The 23,431-nt window shown below is 32.5% G+C and overlaps 1 protein-coding gene across 1 annotated transcript in view; it reads left to right on the forward strand.

The window, feature by feature from the left end:
• The window catches only part of Myo10A (unconventional myosin 10A), a 388,389-nt gene that overhangs the window by 246,949 nt on the left and 118,009 nt on the right, over positions 1-23,431 (forward strand). The window contains exons 27-33 of the mRNA XM_035365884.2: positions 2,288-2,488; positions 3,863-4,005; positions 4,910-5,547; positions 9,362-9,762; positions 13,322-13,529; positions 13,688-13,841; positions 17,997-18,067. Of these exons, the coding sequence (XP_035221775.1) occupies positions 2,288-2,488; positions 3,863-4,005; positions 4,910-5,547; positions 9,362-9,762; positions 13,322-13,529; positions 13,688-13,841; positions 17,997-18,067 (1,816 nt within the window). The remainder of the gene's footprint in view (positions 1-2,287; positions 2,489-3,862; positions 4,006-4,909; positions 5,548-9,361; positions 9,763-13,321; positions 13,530-13,687; positions 13,842-17,996; positions 18,068-23,431) is intronic.

A 23,431-nucleotide genomic window follows, 5' to 3' on the forward strand; every position in this document is an offset into this window, starting at 1 on the left:
CTCACGCGCTGGAGATAAAAATGTTTTTTCTGCACAACGTTGCCATTCCTCGCTTTGAAATCCTTGAGTTTGTTAATCAAAAATTCGTCAAAGTTTTAAAAAATTGGAAATCGATCATAAAACAAATTTCAAATTTCAAATTTGGTCTTCCACATGCTCATATTCGTTGGAGGATTACGTTATTCAAAATTCGATGACTCTATGTACCGTTGTTTTATCACAATACGAGAAATATACATACATTTATGCAGATTTTTCATTATTTAATTTCTTCAAATATAATGCAGGACTCTAACATTTTGTGGCAACAGTTTGAAAAGTGAACCGACATTTATGAGTCCGACGCAAAATGCCAAAACGAAACTAATAGTCCTTCGGGATTCAAATCCCTTTGGACTAAAAAAAAAAATTATGCGTAGTTATACTATGTAAGGAATATTATTTTCCGCAGTCCAAATACAAATTCATGTATAATAATAGGTTCTAATATTTTTAGCATTGGGCCTCACTATAGTTAATTCCATGTCGTAAAATTTTAAGCATGTATGATAAATAAAATTGCATATATATTACAGTTACACTTAAGTGCTTTATATTACGCATATATAGCAAGATTTTGTATAAAATTTTTGTTATAAAACTTTTCAATTTTAGATGCATGATCATTTATTTTAAGATATAAAATATAAGTATTAAATATTCATTTTGAATTCAGTATCTAAAATAAATGAGGTGGGATGGCTTGTTCCTGCTGTTATGGAAGGTCTTCGCGCGATCTTTCGGCAGTAAGTGAGGATAGTTTGAGTTGCCTGAGAGGATTTTTTCTGATATTCCTCTAACAAATAATGTGAAAACAAGTCAGTTTCCTTTAAAATGTTTTCTATTGTATCGATCTGAACCATCTAGTCCTAACCCAGCAGAAGAGTTCTTAGAAAGTCCTTCTCGAAAGCTTTTTCAGTTAAGTTTACATTGGCGGGAGGTGCTGCAATACCTCCTGTAACAAAAATCCAAAATCCATTGGCCTAAAGATGCATACCATGATGAAACATTAAGATAAAAAGCAAACAATGTTCTAAGAATATGTTTTCAAATCTTATCTCTATCTTCGACTCCAGTAATTGTTTGCTTTAAACCGCTGATAGTGAAAATATCGAACTTCTGTTTAAAAATAAAAATAGGTTCCAGTTTTTCTAATAAATGTTGTAGATAAGATAAACCTAAAGATTCCCCTAATTAAATTGCCAGAAACTTTTTATCTATTCGATTATTGAAATTAGAGCCAAATTAAGTGTAGTTATATGCTAATTTGTATTATTACCTGAGGTTATTACCGCTTTCAAATTTATTTTTCTGATGCCTTTCATTGCTTAGTTTATTGCAACTGCGTACTTTCCACCACAAAATTAGACTCATTTTTTTTTAATCATCACTGTAAATTTTTTTCTTTTAACTACCTAGCAGTAGTTACTATCTGAATTCTACAGATATATCATCTATAGCTTCAAAGCTTCTAAATATTTAAAAATTGCAATTTTTGTCCGTTCTTAATAGGAACATTGCATTACTAAGTATGTTTGGTCCCTAAACTTCTTCTGTATCATTCTCCTTATAGGATTTCGAAGATTAAATTTAATATTTATAAGAAAGCTATGTATGTACTATGAAGGTTGTATTAATATTCACTCTGCTTGGGCAAACTTATTTCATAACTTGGAATATAGTCAACACCTTATAATAACACAAAAAATTCGTAGGAAATTTCAGAATTATCCGATTTGGGTCCGAAAAGACATCTATAAAATGTTCGAACCCGATTTTAAAACAACATTTCAGTTTATATTTTGTGTTATAACCCTTTCGCGATATTTAATTTATTAATACACAGGCATCAACTCGTAGAACTTGAACTTGTCTAAACCAGGAGTTCTCAAGCGTTTTCGCTCATTCACACTATATTAGACACATTTCTATTCGAGGCTGCTATTTAGATCGTCATTATACTTTTATATCTGTTGTGTCACATTTTCAACATTTTGGGTTATATTTTTGGTATTATTAACCGTTGATATTATATGCGTTAGAATTTTAGCTAGGAAAGGGGAAATGACGTTGGTCCCATCATAGAAGTAGTTATTTCTGACTTCTGTGGGTTCCACGGCCTTCTTGGCCTGTAGGTTTTATTAATTCTTCCGAATTGTTCAGTGTCTAAAATTTCTAGTAGTAACGATTATGCTGTTCAATTAATTTTTACTTTGTTTTATTATATAATGTGTTTATTTTTTGATAGGGGAGTGGATGATTGTTACGGCTGGACCGTGGATTTAGACGACGACGGGGATCTCTATGAGTTAAATGGTTACGATTACGTCCTAGACCTTATTTCAGAGACCGAAATTCCTCCTGCATTCCCAGTCTGCAAGTCTTTCTTTTTAGTTTCTGCGAATAAAAATAAGACAATCTCTGACTCTTCTACTGCGTGGGCCACATCGTGAGTTCTCAATTTCATTAAGTGTATATTTTCTGTTAGATTTGTTTTCTATTCTACCAATCATTTTCTATATTAGGAATAACATATAATTGTATTATTATCGAAAATTTCTAAGGAAAAATCGTCTTGCTAATAAACTGTTGTTGTAAATTCATAGTAATACTTAATTTTCCTCAGATACATCAGTTAGCTTTCCGAACTATTTTTTCTTGCTTTGAAAATGGGGATATATTTTTAGTATGTTTATTAAAATTAATCTGCTACGCATTTGGTCATAGCATTGTGTGTTGCAGGATAGTACATTATTATTTTTCTCTCCTAAAAAAGGTGGACTTTTTACCTTAGGTTTTATTTAGTATTTCCTTTGCAACAATCGGAAAATTTTGTTGTACTGATAATTTTTTATGCCAAATTAAAATAGTCAGGTATTAAAATGATTTGTTTTATTTTCAGAAATACTAAATTTAACATAATACTTTTCATTTTACTTTTCGTTTCCTGTAAACCAATACTGAAAAATTGAAATTCTAGTTTTAATTACTGAATCAAAAAAAAAAAAAAAAAAAAAAAAAAAAAAAAAAATAAGGAAAGGTAAAAAAATATATTTTTATAACACTTAAGTTATAGTGTACTTCATAATCAAATAACTTTTATATAATTAACAGGAAAAATAGACATATAATTAATTTAAAAATTTGTTAGTTTTCTGTTAATATTATCTGTTGCTTTCTATTAGTAATAGTGCATTCTGTTCACTGAGTACATGATGCTCATAGTAATGAAATTTCTACTTATTTTTCGACTTCTTGCAATGTGATACTACTTTCAAAGTGATACTACTTTCAAAATGCTTGGTTGTACCTCAATAAGACTCAAAATGAAAGATTCATTAACGTTTAAAAATCAACGTCATGTTGAATCAGATACATATAGAATTACTACCAATGTGAATCTTTCGCACCTGTAATTAAAAAAACTCATTTAACATTTAAACAATTTTGGGAGAGCTAAAAGAAATTTGTCAACTTTTGCAATTACATGATAAAAGTTTGTAGCAGATTATTCAGTAACAATTTATACAATTAGAATGATTTTTAGTATCTTTAAAACTCACTTATTATCTGTAAAAATTGTTGCGAGAAATTAGAAGATGCATATGCGTTATCTAATTCTGCTGTCAACTTTAGGTGTACCTTTCATCAATTTTTAAAGAACTAGATGCAAATGGTTCTTTTATTTTTGATAAAATTATATTTCTATAAGGAAATTACTCATATATTTTAGGCTTCTAAATAATAGATCTCGTGTAATCTTTCTACATTTTAAGACTAATCTCACCTCTACGTATTTGATACATAATCATTTTTGTTACAGGCCGCATAATCCTGAGCGTATTAACACGTTTGAAATGGATATTGACGAATCTCCACCAGCTCCAATCCGTTACAGACAACCAGTGAAATCTCGATCCATAGATGACATTACGAGAGTTGATCAACATTCTTCTGTCGACTATGGTAAGTGGAAATATAAAAAGATTTTATTTCTTAAATCAAGTTCCAGTTGTAACCAAATTCCTTACTCCAGTCATAACCTAACTTTATCCGCATTCTTTAGTATCTGTATATTTGTTAAAGCATAAAACACTGCCATGCCTGGCCTTTTATGTTAGTCTTGTATTAACAACTACAAAATATATTTCTAATTTGCATACCGCATTTCCTTTCTACAAATTAATAAAAGCAAACTCATTATTTGCTTTAGGATATGTCCGTTAGTTCTTTGTTTCCCCTATTAAAATATGTATCCTTAGAATAATATTTAAAATTAGCCTGTAATTTCATTACAAAAGGTAATCTCGCATTTTAGGGGGGGGTGAGGATCTTGATCTGTATACTGATTTCGAACTGCCAGTTTCCCAATTAACTTTCAAATCGATTAAAATGATCAACATCTAGTTATAAGGATTTTATAAACACTTATATTTTTGGCACTTCAGTTCGAAATTAGAACTAAAATATGCGAATTTGATGCAACTCTTTTCGAGATAGTGAATTTATTTAGGTCATTAATGTTTGTTGTTCCGTCGCCTTGCCCAGAAAAACCATGATTAAGATATTTATCTAATAAAAAATGCAACTAGGCTATTACGAGTAGTCCATTGTCCTATGTTCGTATGAAAACGCATGTAGATAGTATTCTTTGTTGACTTTGTATTAATAACTAATTATTCAGATTAAACGATATCTTTCATGCTGGTACTTGATTAAGAAACTAGCATGAAAGGTATTAGAAATGCAGTAAAAAGATATCAAATAAATGTCGCTGCAGAGTTTCGTTTATTATTTAATAATTGTATAAGTGTGTTCCTTAGAATGTTATATGTTTTCTTCTAATAATAATAAATTTTTCTGTACTCAGTTTCTCGAGAAAGAAAGAAAGAACGTTTGAGAGCAACTTCTCATGAAAGATTGCTGGAGGATGTGGTAAAGGCCGAACCTCCTCTCTCTAAGACTAGTGCCCTCAACGATCGCTACTTTGAGAATGGTAAAACAACTAGATCTGATTTAGTTGTAGAAGACAATCATCTATCTAAATCCAGACCAGAACCAATAGGATCAATGTTGGGATTATCCAAAAGTAAACTAAATGAACGGTACAATGAAAGAGAGATACAAGGACTCTCAGAAACTAGTAAACTCAACAAACGTTACTTGGCCTCCAAAACTAATTCAAGCACATCCCAGCAGAGATCCGAAATCTTAGATGACATGCAGCATCATACCAAGGCTTCTAATTCACCCGCTCAGTCCAGTGCATGGCAGGATGAGCTGGGATTAGCGTCATCAGCGCTTAATGACAGGTACTTTTCTCGTCAAGAATTGCTCAAGAGCACCAAAACAGACGCTAGTGATGCTGGCAGTCGTCGTGATGGAAGTAGCGTTGGTCGCGGTGTAACTCCTAGTCTTGAAGAAACGGGCAAAATCAATGGCCATTCGCCTGACCTAAATGGAAGTGGTAATAATCATGCTGTGCGAGATGCAAGTTCATCTTCACAGGTGAGTAGAAATTTAGTATTCTTTCAAAACATACGAGCAATTGTTCCTTTTCATGAATTATTGTGTTTCCCCGAAAATAAGACCCGGTCATATAATTTTTGCTGCAAAAGACACTCGAAAACCCTTTTTTTTTTTCCAGGAGATGCTTTATTTTTCATGCACAATAATTAGCATTTGTTCATATTCAAGAAATACATTTCCTTAGGTTAAATAAATACCTTCATTCAGGCTCAAGAAATATTCAGAACTGAACAATATCATTTATTCTAATACAGCCGTGTTGTCTTCTTCTGGAACAACTTCATGAAGCTCAAAATCACGAATTCTGATTTGAATGTTTTGCGCCTTCATTTCCTCTAAGATCATTGGCCCTATCGTCTAATGTTAAGCAATAGAACTCTCCTCAGATGTCTTCTTGTCTATGCAGCTTGCTTGTAAGGCATTGACAACATAGCTGTCCGTTATTTTATCCCATGCACTCTTCACCCAAATAGCGACTTCTTATACCTTAGGCTTTCCAAAATTTCCTCGTTGATTTCTTATATTTCTATTTTCAGCGTAGTCACTGATTTCAGTGCTTAATGGTCTTTAAATAGTTTGTTCGTTGCAATCTCAAGAGTTGAAAGATATTCAGTCATTCATTTGGGAATTATTTAATAGATTCTTGTTTGTGCAAGAAAATTCTTCGTGGTTTTAACACAGTGAGTGCTGCCAGAATCTCGCAATAGCATACCTCTTTGGCCACTTCGCAAAACAAGTGGTAGAAATAAATCGACCTATTTTCTTATTGCGGCTTTTGTACACCAAGATTTTTCAGTCTCAAAAATATAAATACTTGAAACACGTTCGATTTTCTCTTTCCAGCCTTTAGAGATGATTACAGGGGGTGGGGTGTTTCCATCGAGACGAATTGCCAAAATACATGTAATGTATTTACATGTATTTTGTGCACTTTCGTAACTAGTGGAGGAAATGCATATCGAAGGGGCACTCCCCTGCGGTCAATGGTAGTTTGAGACCCTTGATCTATAAACACTGCAATTTCATCCATCGCAATCATGTTTGAAAGTTGGCCCTTGGAGAGTTCAATGTTATCAACGAAACAGTAGAATGCAAGTGCAATTTTGAGCACTTCAGAATCTTCCATTTTGAACAGTGTTGACGATCTGTTTGTAAACAGTTTAACAGTGAACAGTGACCAGTTTGACAGTTCATATTGCTGAAGGAAGCCATCCACTTATTGTTGTGATGCTTTGAATTCATCTGGTGATTTCTCTAGCTATGGTGCCGCTGCAAGGGCAAATGCTATCTACCCTGCGAACAACCAAACACTTTGCTCATGTGTCTGCAATCCATTCACAGGTCATGTATTCCAAGTCAGGAAATAATAGTTGCCGAACCGATCCACATTTACCCTTCTTGGCATTTTCTTTGTCGACCTGGACCTGTTGACTGATGTTTTTGTAGTCTCATCCTCTTTTTGGGACCATTCGTAGATCCAACCTCGTCTCTTTGCAGAAAGCTTTAAGATTTTTATCACTGGAGTTTTCCATAATTTCTTTCTTGTTCTCGACGGAATAGCATTTTTTTTTCGCACTCATTTTATCTGAGCCTCAAGATTTATTTTTTTTTTAAATGAATTCTTGAATCAAATGCTGAACATCCCTAGCTAAAGCGACATATTGTATACTGAAAATTCTAATTTTTCTCAATCAAGTTTATTTCAAATGTACCATGCATATAGCGTCTGCACTTGGTCATTCGGCAATAAGATACCCGTGTTTGGTTAACGACCATAACTAAGGCTTGTTTTAGGGGTAGGGCTTACATTGACGTCGCGGGTTTCATTATTTTCTTAGATTTAACTAACATACACTGCTGACCATTAAAATTGCAACACCAGGAAGGAATGATCGGACGAAGGTCAAAATCACATGAAAGGAAGAAGAGGTTTGGATATGCAAATGATTAGTGTTTCAGCGCGTGTCAACGACGCAGGAGGGAGAAACGATATCTGAAGTGCTGCGTAAAAGAAAAGTTGTGTAGTGGATTTCTCATTCGGGAAGCGTATTGTAAGGTAGAAGTTTGCTCAGAATATCGTGTTATGCCTCGAGTAAGAAGAAGAAATGCTTACCAGCAAATGTATTAATTCGATAGAGTCAGGATCGTTGTCTACCGAGAGTGTGGATCAGTGATAACAGCAGTACGGCTTGTCGCGTTTGTCAACATCCAACCATTGTCATGCGAATGTGAAATCAATGGGTTCCTGAGGGCCTGATGGTCATACCGAATGGCATGCAGGATTTCGGTGCCCTCCCATGACAAATACCCGAAAGGACAGTCATATTGTGAAGTCAACCCTGCAAAACCGTACAACCGCACTACGTATCATTAGTCAGAAAATGGGCATGTCTGCAGCACGCCCAGCATCCGCTCATACGGTACGCCGACGCTTGTAGCAGCGTGGAGTGTCAGCACGGTGACCATTACTTCGGTTTTCTTTGACATTGCAGCACAGAGAGAAACGGCGACGTGGTACACGGAATGACGAAGCTGGATACAGGAATGGCACAATGTCGTCTTTTCAGACAAGCCCCGGTTCGCGTGCAGTATTCTGATGGCCGTATACGTGTCTGGAGGCTCCGAAGAGACCGCACGTCGCCTCTTTGCATTCGATATCAACATAGGGGCCCTGCACCTGATGTGATGGTTTGAGCAGCCATTGGGTTCACTACATGCACATCTTTAGCTCGGATCGACGGTAATTTGAATGCAGATTTCTGACATCTTACGTCGAATGGCCGTGCCTTATCTTCAAGGCCTGCCAAACGCCATTTTTCAATAAGATAACACAAGACCACACACTGCCAGGTCGTGTTCTAACCAACCTCGATACACAGGGTATTCGACTGCTGCTCTAGTCTACACGGCACCATTGAAAATAACCGGGCGTGGCTTGCTGATGCGATTGATGAGTGTGGCATAAACTTGAAGCAGCATGGAATGAATTACTCGTTTCATCATCCAAGCCCAGTTCTACTCTGCGCTTACAAATTTAATCATTTTGTCTTCATGCCGTACTGTTTACGTACAAAAAATATTTTTTGTGTGTGTTTGCTTTCCTTCATCGTGTTGAAGTTTAGTGGCCAGTAGTATATATTTTCTTGCTATGTAATTAATTCAATATGAAATAATTAGAAACTGCATAGTAGAGTGTTTAATGATCTTCGAAATGCTTAAAATAGATTACTTACTCTGGTGATATTTATCAAAATTTTTATTGTCCCTGCTTCATTAATATTTTGTTTGTCTCTATCAAACAAATTAATATTCAGCATTAGAGCAGAAAACCGTGTAATCGAATTTTAATGCAACAAGTCGTATTACCTTTATTTGTGATTACAAACCGGAACATTTATAATTAGAAGTATTTATGATCCACAGGTCTAAAGTGTCCCGTGGATAGCAATACAGTGGCATAATATGAATATTCTACTCAAATTATCACATTTTGTGAGACAGTATTCCGCTCCAAAAAATTAAAATGAAATTAGTTTTTTTTTTTTTTTTTTTTTTTTTTTTTTTCTGAATAAAATTCAAATAATTTGTTTGCATATGAAATTGTAAGTTAGAAACTAAGTTAAATACAGAAATGTTTAAATATTTTCTGAAGTTTGAATCCCTGAGCATATTCATAATAATGATGCATTTATTTAAAATTTCTCTTCTTGAAAAAGAAGTATCAAAATTGAAAATCAGATGCTGATTGAGATCTAGAACATTGTCATGAGCATACTAATATTATTTCTTTCAGGCTTCGAACGATGCTATCGAGTTTCCAGAATTCGATTTCCCGGAAATGAACGGAGACGAAGACGAAGATGCTGAACCAGATGATTTCCTGCCAGATCCTGATGGCTCCCGATGTAGTCGTACCACAGAGTCCACACGTTATGTGAAGTATGGTGGTAAACAGCAAACGGGTAAAGTTCATTCACATTCTACAAAGGCCCATATCGACCGCAACCGTGATGATTATAGCAGTGTCGGAGGCCCTAAGAGTTCCGCCATGTCCGATACTTCAGAAGCACCCTCATTAGCATCCCATGTGAAAAATGTCCGTATTCCTTCTCATACGTCAGATTTAGACCAATATTTAGATGACTTATTCAACCCTGTTTTAGATGGTAACCTGGATGAGCTGAGCGACGCCAGGTATTTAAATTGCATACTATTTGAGTAAAATATGCTTTACACTTATATTCAAGCCATTTCATTTCTTTGAGCCTGTTTTTAATTGAAAATCGCCCTCTTTTGCTTTTAGTTCTACTGCTTTTAATGCTGATAAATCCTGTAAGTTTAAAAAATGATCGTAGATTTTAATTTGCTGCTTTTTTTTAACGTAGTTCAGGAGTGATATCAAATAGCAGCAATTTCTATGTTACAAACATATCTAGAATTGCAGGGAATGATTTTTATATGCTATAAGTACGTAGTAAATGGACAAATCCAGGAAGTAATTCCCATTTCCAGGAGCTCCTACTAAACAGGTGCTTCTTATAAAACTTTGAAACATAAGATATTAAAGATGTATAGTAATAGCCCAAGAGGGGGGAAATGAAGATTTAAAAAAAAACGGTAAAATAAGGTCGCTACTAAGATTGAATCAAAGCTTTATCTACGAAACTTCCTAAACTGAATAGCAAATCTGATAAATTAATTTTAATGTATAGTAGTTTCTTAATGCAGTTCCGTTCAAGGATTATTGAAAATATTTTAATGTACTTAATTATGTTATTTGCTTGCTTATGAAAGTGTACCATATCTTTGAAACTTCCCTTAAGCTTAAAAGGTATAAAATAAAGAAATTACTATGAATTTAGTTGTGTCAAAATCTTTACTTCAATTAAAAGAATTTATACCCAGGTAGAAACGGTTTTAAATGAATGAAAATTTGAAAATATTCGAAAACAGCCAACATTTGAAATAGTAACATTTGAAAACAACCAAGAATCAATAAATAATTTTAAATAAAGGATAAATAGTAACATAATACAATAATAATAATAATAATTAATGATAAGTAATAATAAATTAATAAATAATCATAATTAGTAATACTACGTAATAATAATATAATAAATAAAAATAATAATAAATAAATAATAGGAGGGGCCAAGAATTCTTGCATGAACTGTTTCAAAATAATTTATGTTGTTTCAATTTAAAATCTGCGTGAAGTATATTATAATCAAGGATTGTTCATCAGTATTCGAATTACAAAAAAATGAATATTTGATGAGTTTAAAAAATGTCCCAGTTCCATTGATATCAAAGAATTGAGGATACATTCTTCACTTCTTTTGAACAGAGTATTTGATAAGAAAATTACGTGTAAATACTTTATTTCTCTAGAAATTAATCTAAGCATGTATTTTCAGTTCCAAAGCTTCTCCAAAAAAATAAAAGTGCATGATGCAAGAGAACAGTTTTAGCTCTAGGTATGGGAGGATTCTGTAAATATAAAACCTATATATAAAAAACTGATATGATTCATTTGGACCGAAATATCTCATTAGTAAAGTGTTAATTATGCTTCAATAAGCTAGATATGAAAATTCGCTTCGTAAGAGAAAAATTTTAAGTATAAAATTTGTGAAGATATTCCACAAAATATTTATTAATTTAGATAATTTTTTGATGCCTATTACTGATCGAAATTTGACATTATTCAGCCGAGCTGAGAGAGCAAATAGAAGTTGTATGATTTTAGCGGACATTAGTTTCACAAATACATATGCCTAAGCGCTATAATTGCAACTTGAACAAGAACTTGAAATGAGAATATTCGCAAAATTTTGCTTTAAGAGCTCAGAACCAGTTATCGACATCTTTGTAGACATGACCGACATCTCCCGGGGAAAAAAAAAACTGTACTATTGGTCTTATTAACATGACAATATATTTTATTGCAGTAGCATTGGAAATTTTTTAGTTCATTTTAATTCGTGTATATTTTAAATTTAACATGTCAGTCGAGTTAAAAATTTTACACCAAAGTATATTTATTTTGATGGATTGAATTGGTTATATTGGTTTCAAACCTTTTATTTAGATAGTAGATTGTTTCTTAAAGGATATCAGCAACCCCTATACCAACAATGTTAAATTGGTCATTTTCGATGTACCTTTTCTCAAAATCTGCTGTAGATACACGCTTGAAATTTTTTGTGTAATTAAAGTACACCTATCTGTTTATACTGAAATAAGCTTTTGAAACATTTTGAGTTTAGAGTAATTTGCAGAATATTTTGTTAGGCATAGTAAAATTTAGCACTTTTCTCACACAAAAAAATAAGAAAAAATTTTTTTCTTAGTTTATCACAAAAAGCACATTTCAGTAAACATTAGGAATCCTAATAAATAAGCCATAAAAACTGTAGATACCTGTAGTTTGCGAGAAAAGGTACATCGAGTATTAAAAAAAAAAAAAAAAAAAAAAAAAAAAGCGTTTTGGAGAAAAACTCTTTTTTTTATGTAAAAATCCTCATTGATCAAAGTATTCGATGACAAATTAAAACTAGATTTTTTACAGTTCTAATTTTCATAGAGATTAAAGAATGGTATTTTTAGAAAGAAAAAAGTGTAGAGAATTTGAAAATGTAAAAATGCGAAATCACAATTTTTTGAAGATTTTTGAGTTCCAACACCCCTTAACTTACTCTACGATTTTTTCCTTTTAAATATTCTTTACTGGTAAGTATAAAAAGCAAGTTCAGTTGCAGTCACCCAAATGGCATGATGTTTAAAGAGATGCATTCATTCCAGGGCAAGTGGTTAAAGTTGTGGATTATTTTGCACTTTTCGATTTTTTTTCCTGCATTACATTTTGATGTCATCCGAAATCTCCTCCATGCAAAGGCTGTTGTAGTGGCGTAGCTAGGGTAGGGCAAGGGGAATTATCTGTCTCCGGACGCAGCATCCAGAGGGCGCCAAATTGATGTCCCAAAATTTTAGAATGCAATGTTTTCTATTCTTGGCACACAGAAAAGGGGCGCAAAATCTTCAGTTGGGCTCTGGCGCTGGAAACCATAGCTACGCTTCTGGGCTGTTGTAATTGTTTTTGACAACTAGATAATAATTAATAATGTGTATTTGTTATCGGAGTCATTTGTCAAGTTTTCATGATAGTTTGTTCCTTTAAGTTCACATTAATTTGGAAAAAGAAGAAGCAATAAATATTTGAAAAAGCAGAAGATAAGTGCAAAGGCAAAATTTAGTACTCGCACTATTGATAATTAACTGACGCCTGATAAAATTTACGTGTAAAAATGATTGTACTTTTGCTGTGTAATGAGTGTATGAGTTTAATTAAAAAGTTTACAGTGCCCTTTGTTTAATTGCAGAGGTGTATTTTTATAGTGCTAAATTTATTTAGATATATAGTTAGCAATAGTCTGAATAAAATCTTTTTAATAATATGTGCTTCTAGTTCTAAGTTCTTCATATTCGTTTCTATTCATCCGGAAGCGTCTTAAAATTCGTATAATTACCTATAAATCATCATCGAGTGCTAGTTTGGATAAAAAATGTTAGCACGAATGCAGAATTTTTAAGCCTTTTCTCAGTCTTATTTTAGTATGATTTGTGAAAATAGAAAAAGGATTTCTGTGAATTTAGTCATTTTTAATAGACAGAGATAGTACTGAAATTTGTTAAATATCAATTATGTCTTTTAAATGCTCACATTTTGATAAGAAATTTATCAATTTAGGTCTCTTGCTGCATCCATCAAAGGAAGTGGCATTTCAGAATCTGCCAGGTTTTCCAAAAATGTGTCAGCTATAGACCCCTACGAAATTCTTGATGATTTACTTGCAGAGCCAATGAAAGAAGAATTTAGCGATCTTGGAAATGCTGAAAGTCTCGCAAAAGCATTGAAAGGTGGTGGAAAAGCAGTGGGAGGTGGAGTTGACACACAGGTAAATGACCAAACTGAAGTATCCATCATATTTTGAAAAACTTCCTTAATACCTCTGATATCATGTCACTTTTGACTGAGATATCACTAATTTAATGTGTCTAAAAATGTAAATTAATGTGTTTTCTATTATACTGAATGCTAATTCTTCAATTTTAGCAACGATCCTCTTCTGGTGGTTTGCATTCTCAAAACATGACATCGAATTTGTCGACACCCTCTCCAGCATTGTCAGCGGGTGGAGTAAACGCGGGAAATTCTTCAGCATCTTCCACGACCGGAGCAAACAACTTACCACTTTACAATCTCTCCGGTAAATATTCTGTAATCTTTTCGTGTAACTCTAAATCAACCTTGTAAAGGCATTATGAATCTGGTTTAGAATTTATATTTGCGTAGCTCTTTCAAACATTGAAGAATGTCAAATAGACTGCAAATTATACAGCAAAAAATAGCTTATTTTTGATATATTCTAAAATTTACTATAATTTTAAACATCTGGATTATATAACAGCCTCTGGATACTCAAAACATTTAGATAATTCCGTTGATTTTTTTTTTCCTTTCTGTAAGTCAAGTACTTATCTATTATAATGTCATGTCTATTATAAGTTCGAGAATTTAATCGATTGTCATGCTGTTAAGAAAATATTACAATTTTTATCTACACATAGCACGATCTATAACACATTTTTCTTAGAAAACTAAGCAACAAAATTATTTACCTAAATGCATAACACCTTTTTTGTTTCAACTAAAATAAAATACTGAAATGAAATTTTATTTACATAGGCACCAAAAAAAACTAATTACACTTTTTTGTTGTATTAAAATTAAGTAATATTTTTCAGAAATTTTCTTGAAGAAAATTCTGTTCGACTAAAGCTTAATTAAAACGTCTTTATTGAAACAACAGTTATAAAATTTGCAATATAAAAATGATTACACATCTGTCTTGTAATAAGTATGGAAATTTAATTGAGAAGTTTACAATGTTCTCTGTTTTATTGTAGAATTGTGTTCTAAGAGCCAGAGCCGTTTATGTTATTTAAATCAGAAGAAAAAATAAAACTCTATAATAAATTAATTAGAAACTTAAATTTCCATGATCTACAAAGAAAAAAAACAAGGGATCCAAATAATTCAAATTTTCGAATATCCGAATTCCAGATAGTTAGAGTGCTACTGTACAGAGACTGAAGGGATGATTTCCAAGAATGTAATAACAATCCCTTAACAATTTGAAGCGTCTCGAGATCAGTGGAATATGATCTGTAATTCATAGCATAGAGAAAGGAATTTTTAAATTAAATTCGTGGTGATTCATAGGAAATGTTGATTTCAAAAGTCGAACATTTCATATATTATAGGGACAGCACCAAAGACAGTGTGATTGCACTGGGCTGCAGAATGTAGGGATGGCAATTTTTTTTTAATTCAGGGATGCACTGGAAGGCTAAATTTAAGAGCCATAAAGGCTGCCCCAGATGGCAAAGAACCTAGCACCAGTTCTGTAATGGGCATCTAAATTCTAGCAAAGTTATGGTACTGACAGCAGAATTCATATTACTTTAAAAAATAACAAAGGTCAGAATATGTAATATAGCAAAATAACATAATTATAGTTGAAAAGAATACATTTTAAATTTACTTTCCAATGCTGTTTTCCATGACCCATTCATTAAATCTCCTGTTTTCACAGAGTGTTATTGTGCAAATGAATCTAAAACTTAAAATCCTAAATTTTTTTACTACGCTATTAAGTGAATAGTGTAGCAAATTCAGTGAAATACCTCTTTAGTTGAAATTAACACTGGTAAAATTGTTAGCAGAATTTCACTTCGGTAACTTTAAAATTGAGAAAATTTTATCTTACATTTGCTTTAATTTTGATTTTGAAAAGATCTTTCAGAGATTATTATGTAGCGCTCACTTAGGAGATCATTTGATTCCTAAGAAAACAGACCGAAATTATACTTTTTTGAAATGCATAATCAATTTTATTTAAAGGCGAAATCTACTTATTTTAAAAGTTATGTTTTTTTGCTTCTATCAGTTTAGTGAATAAATTACAAATTACCAAACTTAGATGAGTAATTCAAGTCATATTAATTATGAAATTTCATGTAATAAATCTTGTAATTTGATGCTGACAAGTTTGCATGAACTTAAATTCAGAATAAGGAATTCTTCTTAAATTAATTAAATCTTCATACTTAATAATTCTTAAATTCAAATTCTTAATTTCAAAGTTAAAACTTTAAATGTTATGAAGATTATAATTCCAATGTGAATGCAATTTAAAAAATATTCTAAAGCTGTATCTACACAACAGCTTGATCATTGTGTTTAAACTATTCATCAATAAAACATTTTTTTAACACTATAGGCATAGATGAAAGCATGTTGAGAAAATATTACATATAATATATTCATCCATTAGATTTTAATTAATTTTAGTGGATTTGTCAAGAAAATATATGAATAGTTTCTTCCATTGTGTACTTGTACACTAATTTTAGTAACTGGACACTAAATTTTAGTGTAAACTCATTTTATTGTACACTAATTTTAGTAACTGGACACTAAATTTTAGTGTAAACTCATTTTGTTCTACACTAATTTTAGTAATTGTACACTAATTTTAGTTACACTAATTTCAGTGGATTTGTCAAGAAAGACATGTGAATAATTTCTTCCATTGTGTGCGATATTGTAACAGAATCTAAAGGGTTAGCATAGATAATTCATTCATTTTAAAAGGGCTATATTTTCAAAAGTACTACGCTTACACACATGAAAAATATACGAAAAGAACCAAAAACTCAGCAGGTTTTTTTTTTACTATTTCACTATAGTTTCTCGAATAAGTGGAACGTTGCTTCATCGCTGAATATCAGCTTGGTGGCGTTTCCTGTATTTTCAGCTTCATCCTCGAATGCTTCCTGTATGCTGACGGAAAAATCTAGATAACAGGCTTCAAATGTTACAGGAGCTACATATGGTTACGGTTTGAAATACAACCATTGACGCAAAATCTTCCACACAGCTTTTTGTGGTATTTCGAACATCTGCTGAGTTGACAGGACGAACATCTGGATAACAATGTTACAAAATGTGTGGAATGAGCTCGATTATCGTCAGGACGTGTGTTGTGTCACCAGCGGGTCACATACTGAATATTTGTACAGTATGTACAAACTTGGTTAGTTTGTGGCTCTTTATCTTTCATGTGTGTACGTGAAATACTTTTGAAAATATAGCCTTTTCAAAATGAATGAATCATTTATGTTAACCTTGTATTCAGCAAATCTCGTTGTTTAAATTGGACTAACTGAAAAATTTCAATAATACTCCCTCCATGATCTGAATACTTAACATCTTGATTACAAAACTTCATTTCCACATAACATAAATGCAAATGAATTCCTTTTTTTTTTTTTTTTTTTTTCATACAATTAAAATGATTATGAGTTTTTGCAAAATGCCCTAAAAGCAATTTAAATTTTTGAAAACTTTCATACTTTTAAAATTTAAACTAATATGCATAAAATTATATTATGACTATGAAAACGATGAAGTCAGTGTATGATTAAAAAATTTTAACTCTGTTTTCAATAAAAATTCAATATTTTAGATCTTTCCTTTACCCAGCAAATGGGCTACAAATTTTCTTAGTAAAATAGTCACTCCTGAATTAGTATAGTATGATGATAAATATCAGATTAGAATCTATTAACTTTAATATCTCAACATTTAGTTATATTAAAAAACTGTTTTATGCATTTTTGGAATTAAAAGGAAACATACTGCAAATTTATTTCTTCATATACACAGGGCCAGATTAACCATTAATCAAAATAAATACATGCTTAGGGCACAAAAGAAAGGATGGCACAACAGGAAAGTTCTTGAAATTTAAGGAAAGGAGCACCATAAAAATTTCTCATTGCCAGTATGGAATATATGGTGCAGTTAAACTCAGACTTCGAGAGAAAAAATGAAGAAAAACTGGCAAAAATGTATGTGAGGGCACCAAAAGCCTCAGAGTGCTTTGGAAGTCTTAATCTGGTCTTGCATATACCACACAGAAAAGTTATAAATTTCTCTCATAATTCATCATAATAGTTATAAACACTTGATTGCTTAATATGTGTTTGTTCAGAACGAAACATTACTTTTAATAACTTGTGTTGTGAAAAAAAAATGCATGTATAAATATAACGTTGTTATATAAAATGAAGAAAATGTCCAAACTGAAGTTGTGTATCTCCTATGCTTTATTCGCTTAGATCACTCACTACACTCAATCTTTAATAATACGTTAAAGATTAAATGCAATAAAGGCGCTTGCAAATCAGAAAGGATTGCAGTCCTGCATTATACTAACCTTCTAAGATGTTTTCAATATTTAGTTATTACTTCAAATGTTAATGCAGGAAATTGAATTTCTATAATGATTTCATAGGTATGACAGTGCCAATGGTTGATGCTTCTCAACTCATTCAGCAACAGTTACTTCAACAACAGATGATCCAGGTAAATTATCTCAAGCAGATCAGGCATCCGAGCTGACCTTTAAACTTCTTTCACTAATAACCATTCTTTTATCTGGTACAAGTTCCTTACATATTTAAACTATGATGTCTGCATGAATAACTCTTCACTAATCATTTGCATGGGTGATTGCATTTGTAGCTTTTTTTATGGGTTGCGATCATTAATCTATTGCTTTGTATTTAATGCATGAAAATTAAATAAAAATTTTCCATTTGTCTTTTACTCTTTATTTGGGATTTCTTGCTTTTAAAATACTATTACACTCTAATAATAAAATTCTAACACAAAATTCTGTCTTTCTTTTGATAATACATATGCTGTACATTCTCACATTATCAGCATATATAATAATTAAGTTATAATTAATTTTGAGACTACAATGACTCTATATTTAATTTAGTTGAATTATGAGCCATTTATTAAATTACTGTATTAGTTTTATTATGAATTTTAACAAGAATACCTTGTTTCTGAAAGTTGTCTGAACTTGAACAGAGAAATTTGCTCCTTAAATGTTAGCATAACTTTTTTATACACATTGAATTCACCATTAACTGGATGAGAATTATTATTTTTTAGATTACCTTGTTTCAACTGAATAAATCCTCTGAAAAGTCTTTTAGCTTTTATAGAAGATTAAAACTTGGAGTTTTGGAAGACAGTAGAAAGATTCAATATAATGATTTAAAAAAGAGTGATAGACGTGAAGTTAGAAGCTTAACAGTATTCATGCCTGAGAATAAAAAGAGGGAGGATTTTGCCATGAATAGATGGCAATATCGTATTACGTTGAGATCATTTCATAACACTTTAAAGAAGAAAACGAGCGTGAGAAATGCACAAAGTCAAAATCAAAAAAACCATATCAGATTTCTCTGATTAAGGGATTTGAAGTGCAGCTAATAGAAATGCAGAAAGGAGAAAGTAAAGCTGAATATCAAAGGGAAAGAATGAGTCATGTTGGTAACTTTAAGTCGCACAATATTCGAGTTTAATTATATAACTTTATTTATAAAATCGAAGGAATGTCAATATACTCCTAAAATAAAGAACATTAAACTTTTTCCAGAAGAAGGCCTAAAAAATCTAAGCTTTATTTATTTTTTGAATTAAACTCTATTTTTAGAAGTATCCCTAAAGCCGTAGTAGAGTTTCGTTTTGTGCCCACGTCCTCCGTTGCTTATCGCTTGCTTACTATAAGGCTTATTTCTTTATTATGGTTTTTTCCGCTTATTATTGGATTCTTGTGAGTTAAAAAAAGATGAATAATTAAGAGTTTATGGTGTTTTGAATGCATAGCTAAATTAGAATCATATAACAGTATAGTTCTAAAGTAAATAGTAGCATCTGGAAGTTACAAAATCCTTCGAGGAAATCTTTTAAAGGAACCCATTGTATTATTTTGAAATAATAGCTTCTTTTCATCAATACGCGACTATTGTGTAGAACTGCTGTTCTCTATCGTAAGATTAAAAATTATTCGAAACAGGAATTTAAAAGCCACACTATTATGTGTTATTCCAACTCTCAGTAAGTTATCTATTATGCAAGTTTGCTTCTGATGCGCAGACATTTCGAGAATCATGCGTGTTCTTGGAAAGAAAAATTCTTCATGAAAAAGGAGGATTTTATGCACTTATGAAGTAAATGTTGTGTAAATCATACTACTTCAAGATTTTAACCAAGAATACCGTTCACTAATTCCGGGTTCTGTTTGTCATCTTTCTGATTTTATCCTTCAAAACAATAGCACGGTTTCGAATTCTACGAATCTGTGATTACTAGAATGTGATTTTAATAATACTGCAAAAATTTTAATCGGACTGATAAATCACCACCTAAATACGGTTAGCAACATGGTTTTTTATTTGTTACCGTAGGCTCACGAGCGGCCGAGCAGTGAAGCCGCTGTATACAGGTAGTTTCGAATCCCGGTGAATGGGCTGGCTGCATGGGCGTTTTGTGGTTTTCGAAATGCATGCATTGCGTACAAGCCAGTTTCCCTTAGAAAGTTCTCCACTAAGCCATCCCTCTCCTTAGGCAGATAGTCTTCGAGTCCTTTTTCATAATTAAATAAACCAAATCAATTTAAGTTATTGTGAGGTTTAAAACTGTTATTTTTCTTTTCCAAGGTAATATAAATGATTTTACATCTAGCGTAAAACAATTAATATACGTAAATTTGCAAGATTATATTTTCGAGGGTTAAATACTACCCCCTTCTTCAGCAGTATGAGACATTTTTACTCTTGCAGCTGAAAAGGAGGTTTCATTTTAACTTCGAAACTGTAGTCCTGAAAATTTAAGCTCTCTGCACGAATTCTTTTTACTAGTTATCATTTTTCACACTGCTCTTCGGCGATTTTTGCACCAATACATGGAACATTTTGCTGTGCGAGAACATATATGTGTACATATATCTGAACATATTTGTGTATATATATGTGTGTGTGTGGGTGTGGGTGTGGGTGTGGGTGGGTGTGTGTGGGGGTGTGTGGGTGTGTGGGTGTGGGTGTGGGTGGGTGTGGGTGTGTGGGTGTGGTTGCAGAGTTCAAAGTACCGTCTTAGTAGTGATTATTTTTCGCAAAATCTTAATTTTATTTTAACTTGTATTTGGCAGTACACGTTTGGAATCACTATTCAAGAAAATAAACTTTATATTCACTTTTTTTTTAATACCCTGTTTAATAATCAAAGGAAAAATATCAGAATTTTTTTCTGAAAACCTCCAAAAAGAACATATAGAAATTTTTGATATAATAGAAATATTGGTGCAATCATATGCTGGGAAGCTATAATGAACGTTCAAAAAAGTATTATTATTACTCCAGGTTTTTTTAAATGCATCTATACAGAATGAAATTGCGAATATCTCAAAAAGAAAACTATTCCAGAATTAAGCTGGCTATTGCAAAAGCAAGCGTTTCTAAACCGAAAACTTTAAGGCAATATGAGAGACGAGACTCATTGAACAATAACACAATTTCTGTCCCCATAATCTAAAAATCCATCAAAGCGAACAATAACGAAGTTAAACTCTGTTCTGAAAAATTCTGTTTCAATTAAAGCAACCAATTTAAAATTTTTACCTGTTGCAACACACAATCCATTCATTACTGATATTAGTAACAACTACGAGCAAGGTTCAGTGAACATTAGAGTTTAGATAACTGGAAATCTGTTATTTCATCTGATGAATCATTTTTCATTTTGTCTTCTGTCACAGAAGGAATTTGCATGTGGAAACATAAAAAAGAATAGGCAACTCGGCTTGGTTTGTGATCGTGTGGACCATCCTATGAATATTCCTATATTCTATTTTCTAAAAGACACAATAGTTGTTTTAAATTTATCAAATGCCAACCTTTTGGCAACTAGATCATTAGGCTGCATGCTCTTCAATATTTTACCACAAGATGATAATAAAATAAAATGAGATAAATGCCGAAATTTGTGCACGTGAGCAGCCGTCATATCCATTTGAACACAAAATACACACAGAAGATTCGACAATACCAAAATGAAACAAATAGACACTGATACAATCAGCAGTCTAAAAATGGTCACCGCAGCTACATAAAGAGCATCCGGAACAAGATGAAAATTAGTGTTGAGTACACTCCAGGATTTAGTACAGGAAAAGTGAGCAGACACTGTATGAAAGGACCGACGGAAGATTCTTTTAATCTCCAGGTTTGAAGAATGAAAGGAAAAATTTTTGTTGTTTTCTGAATTAAACTTCAATCTCTTTCCGCAAAAAAGTCGACTTTCTGATTTCCCTCAACACCATAGTGGGAGGTTGTCACTGGAAAGACCATTTGTTGAATTCTCTCAAACAGAAATCTATCCTGCTGTACGCGAGGGCTTTTATTCTCCTGATTAGATGATAAAGCAGATGTTGAATATTGCAGCTGAAGAGCAGACGTTGAATTAGAGAGGATCACAGTCCTCTGAAAGGAATTCTGACGAATAGAAAGTTGCTGAAGAGTTACATAGATTGATCCCTGCTCACCATCAAATTGAGTCGTAAAATTTTCAACTGGCAGATAAAATTAAAAACGTTCCCAAAAACTACCAGCCCCAGTTCCTTGAGTAAAGTCCGGAACGGAACCATCTGTACAGATGTGAAGTTATTTAGGATAGCGATCATGGCTAGTTTCCAGAGCAATTGCACGTAGTGCTTCAGGACAGCAGTCTGACTGTTCCATTTTCTGATTTAGGTCCATCAAAGTCTATGTAGTCCGAGGGGTTAACAAGAGAGAGTAATTCAGTAGGTGTATTGTTAATTAAATGGAAAGGGTCAATATCATGCCCACATGGGACAAAACACCTTTGAATTTTCAGGTTACATTCTTGATTGTGATTGTAGTCTAGTCAAAGGAGTTGCTAGGGAGTCTAATTAACCTGTTTTAAAGAATAGTAGCATCTTTTTTAATCACATTATTCAAAGGTTATTTTTTTATCAGTAGCTGCATCGCTAAAATAGGCGTGTTCTTGACTCCTCTAGAACTGATTCGTAAAACTTTGTTTCGAAGAGTTTTGAGGCCCTATCAGAATCACCCGATCAGAAGCAGAAAGCAACACTTCGTTACAAAAATTCAGGACTAGTTGAAAATAATATACATTTTGGAAGTTATATTTAAAGTTTCTCTGTTACAGCACCATTTAACTTCAGGAAGTCGTTTAAGAATAGATATAAATAAGAGATGATATATTATATTAGATATAAGGAAGATATAAGAGAATTATTGGTGGATCTACGCATCTGTTGGTGAGCTACTGAGTTAATCCGGGAATTTCTTTTTACAGTTGTGTATATTGCCATATTCCTGTTAATGGGAAATATTTATATACAGACCGTTTTTGAAAGAGTGCTGTACGCTCACCCTTGATATTGTAGCTGATTACCGATTCTTTTTAAGTGTAAGCTACTCCTCTGGTCATACAGTTCTGTATTCGGAAGCAGCGAGAATGTGTTGTATATTTCAGAAACCAGATAGTCCTGCCAGAGAGTTATTTTGATATTTTTGGCATTTTAGGTCTGTTAAACTTTTACAGTGGCTTTCTTGGAATTATCATTTAGCACTACAGTTTTAGAATCACCATAAAAAATGCTTTTTCCACCATCGTTTTTATGACATGACGCTTTTTCCACCATCGTTTTTATGTTAATTATGCTTTTCCACCAAAATTAACATATTATAAACTCAAATACAATTTTATAATGCCCTTCAGAAAACAGATAGCTGATACACTAACCAGCTTTGTTCTTGCATAATCTACTCAACGGTATGTAGAGCCAAATGATGACAAAAACTCATGAAATTGATACTTTGATGATAC

Source organism: Stegodyphus dumicola, chromosome 9, assembly GCF_044657685.1.
Source record: "Stegodyphus dumicola isolate Sdum_Otavi_A_Nest chromosome 9, ASM4465768v1".
In the NCBI taxonomy this organism is placed as follows: Eukaryota; Metazoa; Arthropoda; class Arachnida; order Araneae; family Eresidae; genus Stegodyphus; species Stegodyphus dumicola.